This window comes from Pipra filicauda, unplaced genomic scaffold (genome assembly GCF_003945595.2).
Source record: "Pipra filicauda isolate LSUMZ 115617 unplaced genomic scaffold, ASM394559v2 scaffold83_size3615187_pilon, whole genome shotgun sequence".
Classification (NCBI taxonomy): Eukaryota; Metazoa; Chordata; class Aves; order Passeriformes; family Pipridae; genus Pipra; species Pipra filicauda.
In genome coordinates, this window is record NW_024105020.1 from 2,879,447 (window position 1) to 2,890,408 (window position 10,962).

Here is a 10,962-nt window from a genome sequence, read left to right on the forward strand (position 1 = left end):
CTGCATCACAAACCACACAATCTCCAGTAATGATTGGCTTTTCCCAAGATGACATTGTATGAATATCAGGTGATTGTAATACACTAAACAACATTAATTGCCTTCCTGATCTACTTCCTCCTTGCTAATTATTCCTTTTGTTAGTGTGCTGCCCTAGAAAAAAGTCTGAAATTGTTTCCTGTTTGGTTTCTAAAACGTTGAGAGTCCTCAATGCTTTGCATCATTAATTCCAGGCACACAGAAATGCTCTTAATAGTTACAGAATCACAGAATGGTTTGTGTTGGAAGGAACTTTAAATATCGCCTGGTTCAAACCCCCCTGCCATGGGCAGGGACACCTTCCACTGGACCAGGTTACTCAAAGCTCCATCCAGCCTGGCCTTGAACACTTCCAGGGCAACCAACTTCTCTGGGCAACCAAAATCCAAACCTACCCTCTTTCAGTAGTACCCCTTATCCTATCACTACATGCCCTTGTACAAAACCCCCCCCCAGCTCTCTTGTTGGCCTCCTTTAGGTACTGGAAGGTGCTCTAAGGTCTCCCCAGAGCCTTCTCTTCTCCAGGCTGAACAGTCCCAAACTCTCTCAGCCTGTCTTCATATGAGAGGTGCTCCAGCCCTCTGATCAACTTAGTGGCTCTTCTCTGGACTTGCTCTAGCAGGTCCACATCCTTCTTACGTTGGAGGTCCAGAGCTGGATGCAGTATTCCAACTGGGATCTCATGAGACCTTAGTGGAGGGGAGAATCACCTCCCTCAACCTGCTGTTCACAGTCCCTTTGATGCAGCCCAGGACACAGTTAGCTTTCTGAGCTGTAAGTGCACATTGCTGGCTCTTGTTGAGCTTCTTGTCGACCAACACTCCCAAGTCCTTCTCCTCAGGGCTGCTCTCAATCCATTCATCCCCCAGCCTGCATTTGTGCTTGGGCCCTTAGCACCTGTTCATTTCTGAACATAGAGAAAACTGAGAGCCTTCTGTCTTACAAGTTTGAAGACCTTTGCTATTTAAAAGATATGTAGATGTTGCTCTTAGGGACATGGTTTAGGGGTGGAATCGGCAGTGCTGGGTTAATGGTTGGGCTAGACGATCTTTTCCAACCTAAATGGTTCTATGATTACTTCCAGGTATACTAGATATAGAAAAGAAAAACTATAGAAATTTAATTATTAAACTGGGTGTGTCTCTTTAAAAGTTGGGGAGTACAGCTCTGGAGGGATTGTCTGAGATGATGCTACAGATGCATTTTTAACTGGTCAGTTAGTGGTAGGCATCCAATGTGCGTCAGGAGTGATGGGCAGCTTCCCTATAAAGCAGTTACAAAGTCTGTGAATACCTGGTGTTACCTATAATTACACGCAAGACAAAAGGAACAGCCTGAGAAATGCATCTGCCTGTCAATGTTATGAAACCAGTTGAACTCACAAGAGACAATAATTAATGTGGTATTGTTCCAGGTAATTTTAGATAGTATTCTTACCACCCAGTGACATGTGATGCTGTAACCTGCAACATGAAGGAGAATAACATGTACAATATATAATACTATTTAAAAAATGTTGGTCCATTTTGATCCCATCTCCATTAAGTGGAATGAAAAAACTTCACCTGGCATGAGGGTAAAAACAAAGTCAAAATCTGTGAGTAGGAAAGAACTGATGGTATTGAACCTTGATGTGCTTTAGATCTCAGGTATGCTCCCTTCTAGTTTATGTAAAACAAGTGGGAAATGCTATTTTTTCAGGTGACATTTTTTTGTCCACTCTGTTCTGTCTTTAACTCAACGTAACAGTGTCAGTGACAGACCATGGCGAAACCATGTCTGTGGTCACTGACTGCAGCTTATTGCCAGAATGCCCCTGTGAATATGAGGAGGCTTTCCTGCTTCTTGAATTTAAGATGCAGATACCATTTGATAAGTGAACTCCTCCTCTTTCTCTGACTTTCCATCTCCTCCCTCCCTCAGTCACACGCTGTGCTGACCAAAATCCAGGACAAAGAGAATATGTATTGGTACTGTACTGTTGATGTAATTTTCTGAATTAAATCTATCATAAAAATGAAAAATTGTGACATACTAGTGACAGATGCAGCCTACTCTCATTAAGTGGTTCACCTGAATTCAATGCTCTGGATTTACAACCCCACAGCAGAAGATGGTGTTTTCTAACATCAGGCAGCTCTCATTACATGGTGGTGCCTTGGACAAACACACCGTTCTGCTTCATTCAATGTATGTGAGCATGACTGTGTTTCCATAAAGGCTGCCTACTTTTGGCTTTTATTCTATAAGGCAGTCGGCAAATTTTGTGAAGATAAAGAGGTTTTTAGCGAGAAAAAGTCCACTTCATAGTGCTACTGAGAAAATATCCTCTTATTTGGGCTTACGCTGGAAATTATGTGAATACAAGGAATCTGTGCCAGGGACCTAAGAGCCTACAGCAGCACAGATAAAAATAATTCCACTTAAAACATAGCATCCACTCAGTAAGTACATAAAGAGCAATGCAAAGCAGAGGAGGCATTAAGAATTCATGTGACCACTGTGAAATGTAGAAAATATGTGGTTACATAGTTAATAAATGAAAGAGAAAAATACATAGCAAAAAGAAACAGTATTTAAATTCAAACCTTTATCTTAAGGACTGTCAGCAAGTGACCAACACATTAGGAAAGAAATCTTACCTAAGATCCGAGGCTACTTCTCAAAAAAAAGGTCTCAAGTCATCAGCATGAACACAGGTTCAGTAACAGAGGAACACTAGTTTATTGTCACTAACATGATGCTGTTTTTATAAAATGTAACTGGATGTTAATACTAAATTACTATAATCTATTTGAGAGAATACATCTCTTTCTAATATAAATTGCCTTGTTCTGTAGAATTGCCTTGTTGCCATCAAGCTGTGCACTATGAACTTTCCCCAGATCATTTCTTCTGTCTTTCTTCCTTTCCAGCATTTCTTCAGTCACTATTTCCTTTTGAAAAGATTAAAGCCACACTGTACATGTGATGTTTCTATTTTCTACCTGTTAAACCTCTACTGTTTGAAATGTTAAACTCCAGTAAAAGGACTAAGTGATAGTCTAGTCTGAGATACCACAAAGATATCAGGTTCATACATGAAAAATGGTTGCCTAGCCTTGTTGTAATCTTGGGAAGATGTCATTATGAGTTCTATACTTAAGACTCACCTTAACTCATATTCCAACCCTCCTGGAACAAGAAGGTTAGGTTCACCAGTGAAGGTTCCCTCTTTCATACTATCTCAGGATTTAAGTCTATGATACTTGTGTTTATTGATTTTTGAGGTGACACGACCCACTTGATCATCTCCTGTGCTTTACAGACTAATAGCCATCACTTGATTTTGAACCCAGTAATCAGTATCTGACCAAAACAGTGTTTCCTACCTGCCACATCTCAAGCCCAGAGGAGCAATGGGAATAGATGGATTTATGATTTATTAAATAATGAGCAGAAAGGTACTGGAAAAAAATTTTGCCTTCCTACCCTCCACACATGCTGGGCAGTCTTGGGAAGAGAAAAACATAGCACAGGGGACAGGATTGAAGGGCACTGGCCTCCCAGACCATCCTTCCTTCTCAAAATGACTCAGATGTTTTAGATATGTGAAAAGTCTTTTGGCCACGAGGTGCAAGTCTTTCAGAGACCCTCTGTGTGTCCCCTCTAGCTTCAGTTGCTGAGAGATCAGTTTCCTTCTTCCTAATTTCGGCTGCAGCATCCTGCCTCCCTAAATCTGACAGTCAAATCCTGCCTCTGTCCTCAAAGTATTCAAGTTCCCTTTCCCAATTAAATTTCCCATAATCAATGAAGCAGTGAGATGCTTTTCTTCAATTACCCTTTTAAAAATTCATACAAAAATAGAATTCTTAATTAAAAGCTTACCAATCTGAAATCATTGAGGAAATGAGACAAAAAAAATCCTTCCAGAAATGTGCCCAGACTAACTCAGACACAAAGCAAGGAGAGCAGTCGATAGGGATCTGATTTTTGCCTAGCCTCTGCAACTGATTCACTGCAATACTTTCTGCAAGTCATTTATTGTGCAGCAATGTGCTTATTGATGGAGGAAAACCAGTATTTATTTCCTTTCACAGAGTTGTCCTGAGTCTGACTAACAACTACTTGTGCAAATCTTTGGATGAAAGAAATTGTAAGAGTTCTAAGCTCTTAATATATATTACTTATTGTACTTTAAAATAGTCATCACACTAGGTAGGAATTAACATTCCAAATCCCATAGGGTGGATACTTCTTCCTGCATGTATATATAAAAGTCATCAAGCGACCTGCCTCAGAGGAAGGCCAACTGAAGACAGGTGAGTCTGAATTCACTCTTAGAACATTTATTTAGAGCCAGAAGCCTTTATTTTGTTTTGATTTACCATTTTATCAATATTGTGATTGCTATGCTGTATCTAACTCAGGCCTGTGAGGTTTTTATGATGGGAGGGGAAAAAAATGGCTGGTAATTTAAAAATTTATAATCTGGCAATTTCCTACATGTGGAAAGAGCTACAGCTTGTAGCTTTTGATGCAGACCCATATGGATGTGCCACTGTATTTATAGGTATTGGGTCAAGCTATATTGATCCAGGCTTGTAAATACTCAGTGTTAGTGCTAGAGGTCAAACTGAGTTCCTGCGTGTACCCAGCTCCATCTGTGAACATTTTTCCTGAATAGGCTCACTCACTCATTGGAGCCTCTCCAATGACACTGGTGGACTATCCCTGTTTCTCCATTCATGCAGTCTGGTTTGCAGTAGAAATGCAGTCTAGAGAAAAGGTCACACATTATTAAAATTGATAATGTATTTTCAAGTGTTAACAGCATTAGTGATGACTGCCTACAAGACTCGTGGTGTGTTTTTTATTTGAAATGTTCTTGGGGAAAAAAGTATTTGTAAGCCATAAAAGCTCCTCTGTTTAAATGTGTTAACCAGCAAGCCAGTCAATGCTTTTTGCATTTCATAGCTATTATCTGATGACATTTTGGAAATTTTTTTAATAAGCACAACAGATGCATTTATTAGTAAAGTGATTATCTGCTGTTATTGCACAGAGAAATATTATTTCACTAAATAAATCTTGGAGTTGCCTTGCATGCTCTTAGCAGAGAATTAAGGGTCATATTGCTTGATTTTTGAAAGCAAGTTTTTCCAAAAGCCAAGCAAAAATCCTTTTTGAACAGAGAAGCAATGGATGTGTGCACTTTGTAGGACATTAGACTTCAAACTCTATAAAATTAAAGCAAAGATGGCGTACCTTGTCATTGTAAAGACACACTACAGGTGTTCAGGAGGGGCCATGTGAGCAAGCAATGAGAACTGACAGGGACTAAAAAGGTCCCTGCTGGCCCAGGCTGCCAACAGGGACCTCCCTGATCCCAAGCTCCCCAAGGGGAGAGCGTGCTGCAGAGAAGGTGCCTCTGCTCCCCAACCCCTCTTCAGCAAATGCCATCCCTGTCTGGTGCCTCAGGGCAGGAGCTTTTGGCACCCCAACTTTGCTACAGTGCTGTTGAAGATCAGCAGTGATTTCTTCATGTTTTGCAAACTGCTGTGTTTCCAGGTCTCCTGGGACAGCTGAGGAGAGCCATCGCCATGATCCCTGCACTGCTCTTGCTGGGCCTTTCAGCCCTTGTCGGTGAGATGGGTTTGGGTTGCTGTCAAAATCACAGTGGGAATTGTTTGCAGAAGGACCACAGAGAGGAGGTGTGCAGACAGGCTTGAGGTTCCCTTTCTGCATGGCCCTGTAAAACCCTGTGTGGCTAAAGGTCCTCAGCTGCTGTATGAGGCCGCTTGCTGCCCACACGTCTTTTAAACCAGCATATCTGGAGTATGGGACTGAAACCAAAAGGGAGTCACAGACATAGCTCCTCTTGATTTTTCCAGCTAACCTTATCCAGTCTCTCTACCTGCTCAGAAATGGTCTCACAAATGTGTCAAGCTGTTTGATGGAGGCTATTTGTTCCTTGGTTACTAAGGAAATGGGGTAATTTTCAGAGACTGAGGCAAGCATTCTCCTGAATTAATTCCTCACCAGGTTATGGAGGGACACAGGAGACACTTCCAGCCAGGGTGCTCAGGTACCTCCAGCCATCATCTGAGGGATCCTGGACACTGGGGGCATTGAATGGGAAGAGCCCTCTGAAATAAATGCAGAGACTGTGGTTCTTCATTCCCACACCAGCCTTTAGACCTAACAGGGCAGGCACATATTCATCTAAATTTTCATTGGATCCACTTGCTTCAACATACTCAGTTAGAAAAGAACAAATTCCTGTTCTCTACTTTCTTTGATAGCATTACTGGTGGAGAGCAGTGGCAACTATACAAGCAGGGCCAACACAAGGGGATTGTGGATTGCAGGTCTGGGTGACTCCCTCATGCTCAACTTGTATGCACTTGCAGCACTTGTACAATACTGCTCTGAGATCTTATGTGTTCAAACACCTCCGTTTAATATTTCAGCTCCATCCATGAGTTACAGTTGCTATGGTGATATAAGTGCTCTTCCAGCCCCCACGGTGTCCTGTACAGCTGTAAGAGCCCCAGATTGTGGTAGGTATCATTCATTGCTTGACTTGTCGACCTGTTTCTACCTGACAGAGAGATGCTTTACTTACTGTTATTGCCAAATTAAATGTGGTGCAGCTATTCAATTAGTCAAAAGGGAGAAAACAACACTTCCTCTCCCAAAATGGCGGGTGCTGTGAAGCCTCCAGATCTGGTGGGAAGTGGAAGCACAAACCCCAAGTCCTGTAGTCAGGATCTTCAGCCTCAGAGTAAAGGGAAATAGTACCACCCCTTTTCAGTTAAAACAACTTCTTCATCAGCCAGGACTTTGGCATCAGCATCCTCACAAAACCCCAGGGCCCGTATGCTGGAAGGTGAAGATGCACAGATCCAGGTTCTGAGTGCTGGCATGTTGGCTGAGCTGGCCAGTGGTGACCTGTCAGAGACACATTTTACAGGGCAAAGGTCCCAAGTGTGTATGACTAGTGTTTGGTAACTCCTTCACATTTCTCTCTTTCTTTCCTCATGTTATTTCCCTGTGCATTGCTCATCTGACTGTGTCAGGTTAATACTGCTCATATCTCCAGGAATTTGGCCACATACTTTAGATGTAGGCTCTTTCAGGGCAGACACCTTGACTGTCAGTGTCCAAGCATGGATCTGAACACACCTGCTCGTTTCCAAACTGTTCCAAAATTGCTTTTAAAAACCCTTCTTTCTATAGACAGAATATATAACAGTTACTCCAGTTTGTCTGGTCAGTAGTAATGTGTATCTATTTTTGCAAATCCCTTTTGAAATTTCACTCTTCTGACTCCAGAGCCACATTTACAGTGGAACTGCAGAAGAACAGGACCATGAACATGTGGTTCCACTTCCTGAGAAGCCTCCCTCTTCCCCTTGGGTACTGGCACAGCAGCTTCCTAGCCATGGTCAGAGCCAATAGGGCTGTGCTTTTTCCTCAAGCTTCACTGCTCAGTTCGGTGCAGATACAATTCCTTCAGAATTTGAGTTACTTCTTTGATACACCTGCTCAAGGGGAAAGGGAGGGTTTTGGACAGGGATGTGTTTAAGTCTGCCTTTTCCTCTGCTGCAGGATATGCCATGGTACGGAGGACTGCTGAGGCAGACCTCGTGCGCCTGAGGAGATATGAGGTCCCGATTAGACGAGTAGCCAGAAACCTGTGCTTGGACCCAGCTCTCATTGGTGCCATCATGTCACAGGAGAGCCGTGTTGGCCTGCTCCTGAACAACGGCTGGGACCAGGGACGGCAGAAGTACGGCTTGATGCAGGTACATCAGAATGATAAGTATGAGTAACAGCACAGTAATTTAATGCATACCCAAGGTCCTTACCTTAGCAAATGACTGTTCTGTATTCAAAACGGCACTAAAATCAAAGGTTGTTCTTAAGTGTCTGGAATAAGGTCACTTCAATGAGTTGCAGCCTGGGGGGCCAATGAAGAGGAAGAAGCTACAGCAGGGGTTGCATTCAGAGGGAAACCCATTTTCTTGCTTGTCTTTTCTAGATCAGCAGGCAGCTACAGCAGCCTTATGCAGTGTGGGATAGTGAAGAACACATAAATCAGTGCTCAAATATTCTGGTTCTTTCAATCAATGAAGTACGGACAAGACATCCTACCTGGACCTGGGATCGGCAGCTGAGAGGTACACAATGGGCTGTATACTAGAAAGGGATACACTGAGAGTATTGTGCACTCATTGGTGTCACTTTTAAAGGAAAAAGAGCATCAGTCTAGCAGATTTTGCAGCATGTCTTACAATAAAAACCCCAACCAAACCCATTTTTCTAATTTAAAAGAGGCAATTCCAAACTGGCAGATCAGCAATGTGAAATAGCTGTCAGGCAGATAAATAAGGTAGAAAATAACTGAACACAAGCCACTGGGGAAACTGAGGCAGAAATTGAGGCACCACAACACAATGAGCTTATCGTGGCAGGCTGTTGTGTCCAGGAATCTTGGGATCCAGGTGTCCTTATAGTCCATGTTATCTTCATGGTGGTTCATTCACTCTATGCTATAATTTACTCTCCCATCCTTGCTCTGATACTGCCTTTTTAGATTACACACTTTTCTGGAAACAGTATGCCATTTTCAGTTGCATTTGGAGAGAATCATGGGTTCCTTCACTGTAGCAACAAAGATTTTACAAAATCAGTCACTTTTCAACAACAATGCACAGTTAGCACTTTGCCAAGCAGTTGTGTATGTTTGATGAGACGCATGGCCCTTTCAACTAGAAATTTTTACTCTTAAAACTCTATTTCTTACTTTCAAGCCCAAAACAACTCCTTCTTAACTCTTTCCAGGGGGCATCTGCACCTACCATGCGAGAATGGGCAATCTCCAGGTCTATGAGGAAGACCCATGCAGCAGAGACAACAACTATGTCAACAGCGTGATTAGGCGAGCCCAGTACTTCAAGAGAAATGGGTTCTAGCTCATAAACCCGCCCCACCACTGAGCCTCTCCTCTGCACAGACTAGCAGTGATCACAGTACCCAGAGCAGGTCTTCTGGCAGGACCGATGCTGGGAGCATTGCCAACAGCACTTTGCTCACTTCAGCAAATCCCAGCTCCCCACTCACCAATGGGCGAGCTCAGCACTGCCTTCCAGGGAACCCACAGGGATGAGATACCACAAGCTTGGGGCCTTTGAGAAGCAGATGGGGACAGACCAGCAGTGTTTAAATTTTGAGTGAGGAATGTGACTCTTCCTGTTCGGAGCTGAACCCAGGGCTGTTCATGCATCCCCCAGACGCAAGCACACAAGCAGCTCTCCCTGGACATCAGCTGTGCTCTTCCCATCACCTCCATCCACCTCCTTCCCTCTCCATGGCCAATGCAGGAGATGAAGTCCCTGAGTTAAAATTTTCCCTCCCCTTGATGCTGCTGGCCAAGGGGCAATGAAGAGACCACCGAGCCTTTGATCTCTGCAGTAGCTGAGTATTCCTGTGGCCAACCTTGAGGGGGACAATGCTACACATGATTTGGTTAGTCTATCAAGCCTTGGAGTCCGTGGCCATGGTGGGGCTGGGGACCTCTTAAGGGTGAAAAGCAGCCTCACATAGGGGAAATCCTCTATATAGAAAGTACTGCAAGCACCACAGCAGGCATGCAAAACACCTTTCCATTAGAGACCAGCCCTCAGTAGGAGTCAGCCCCATACATACCCACCCAGGAGCTGTATCACAGCAACAGTGTTGGTAAAAAACCCCACACCCTTTCCTGCTTTATCTTTGGCTCCCTTATGTTGAGTTTCCTCCAAATTTAAAAGCATTTCAGCATCCATCCCTCTGCCAGGTATCCCAGCTTCTAATAGGAGTGAATTAGCTCTGGGCTTATAAGGTCTGTTTGAAAGTGGTCTTCTATGTGGATGGGTCTCTGGGTGCCAATTTATGTTTAATTAGAATAATAATTAGAATGATACTGAGAATAATTATAAGAATAAGAGAGAAAATAAAGATAAATGTTAAATTCCAGTGTTGTTTTTTTCAATTTCATGGGGCTCAGTGGGTAGCAACCTACAACTTGAGTAAATAACCCGGTTTGGTACTCTTAGAATGGGTCTAAAACTTAGTTTGAGAACAAGGAGAGGAATATGGTGCTGGAGACTGGATAGGTGAGAAGAGCTAGGCCTGAGCCCGGCCACTGACCCAAACCTGTGAACAAGGGAATAAGGACGTTCACATTTAGCCTTTTGAATTTCCATTTTGGAGGTATCAGAGCACCTTTCTGCCAGCTGTCACCTTTGCTGATGTAGAAGTGATGTGCCTGGCAGTCCCTGCCTGGCAGCACAGGGATGTGCTGTGTGTGTGCCTGGGCTGCCAGGCAGGGTCAAGACAGGAAGCATGAGAGCTGGTTTGGAGACAGCTTTTGCCGGCAGAACAATTTTAATGCTGTGCCCCTTGTCTTGCCGGTCACTCATCTGCTTTCTGTCACAGCAAGGATTCTCTATCATTAACATATTGACAAGCAAACTCATTTTATCACCTCTGGAGATCAGAAGGAACTCTAAGATGTCTCAAATATTACTATATTTTTTTTTTAAGACTACAGTAAACAGTTCAGTGTTGAGCAACCACAGACATTGAACTATATATTATTTAGTCTTTAGTGAATTTTGCACTATATTAATATAATTTTTCTAAAATTGTTACTTTGTAATAGAATGTATGAAGCCTCTCATGTGGTTTGATCCCCTCTACTTGACATAGCTTAGGTAAAATTCATAGGATGAAGCCTTTGGTGCATTATGTTATGTAAACCTCTGTGTTATATAAAACTCTTACATAAAGCCTATGACTGCATTTTTGGTAGAGCAGTATAAACTTCAAATGGGGCAGGAAATCTCATTGCTACCTATGTGTACAAAGTTGGGGTTTGAGTTCGGAGGGTGAACC

At 43.0% G+C, this 10,962-nt stretch overlaps 1 protein-coding gene across 1 annotated transcript; it reads left to right on the forward strand.

Moving 5' to 3' along the window:
- The first annotated feature begins 5,495 nt into the window (after positions 1–5,495).
- On the forward strand, positions 5,496–9,996 carry LOC113986424 (lysozyme g-like). The gene is made up of 5 exons (XM_027718133.2): positions 5,496–5,664; positions 6,492–6,581; positions 7,633–7,829; positions 8,066–8,204; positions 8,869–9,996. The coding sequence occupies exons 1-5, from the start codon at positions 5,622–5,624 to the stop codon at positions 8,997–8,999; spliced, it is 600 nt and encodes a 199-aa protein (XP_027573934.2). The 5' UTR covers positions 5,496–5,621; the 3' UTR covers positions 9,000–9,996.
- The last annotated feature ends 966 nt before the right edge of the window (positions 9,997–10,962 follow it).

Bases quoted from the DNA above. Each gene is read 5' to 3' on its own strand.
- LOC113986424 (XM_027718133.2), top strand. From the start codon at position 5,622: ATGATCCCTGCACTGCTCTTGCTGGGCCTTTCAGCCCTTGTCG. The intron at 6,582-7,632 runs GTAGGTATCATT...CCTCTGCTGCAG, and splicing joins TGTAAGAGCCCCAGATTGTG to GATATGCCATGGTACGGAGG. The intron at 8,205-8,868 runs GTACACAATGGG...AACTCTTTCCAG, and splicing joins CTGGGATCGGCAGCTGAGAG to GGGGCATCTGCACCTACCAT.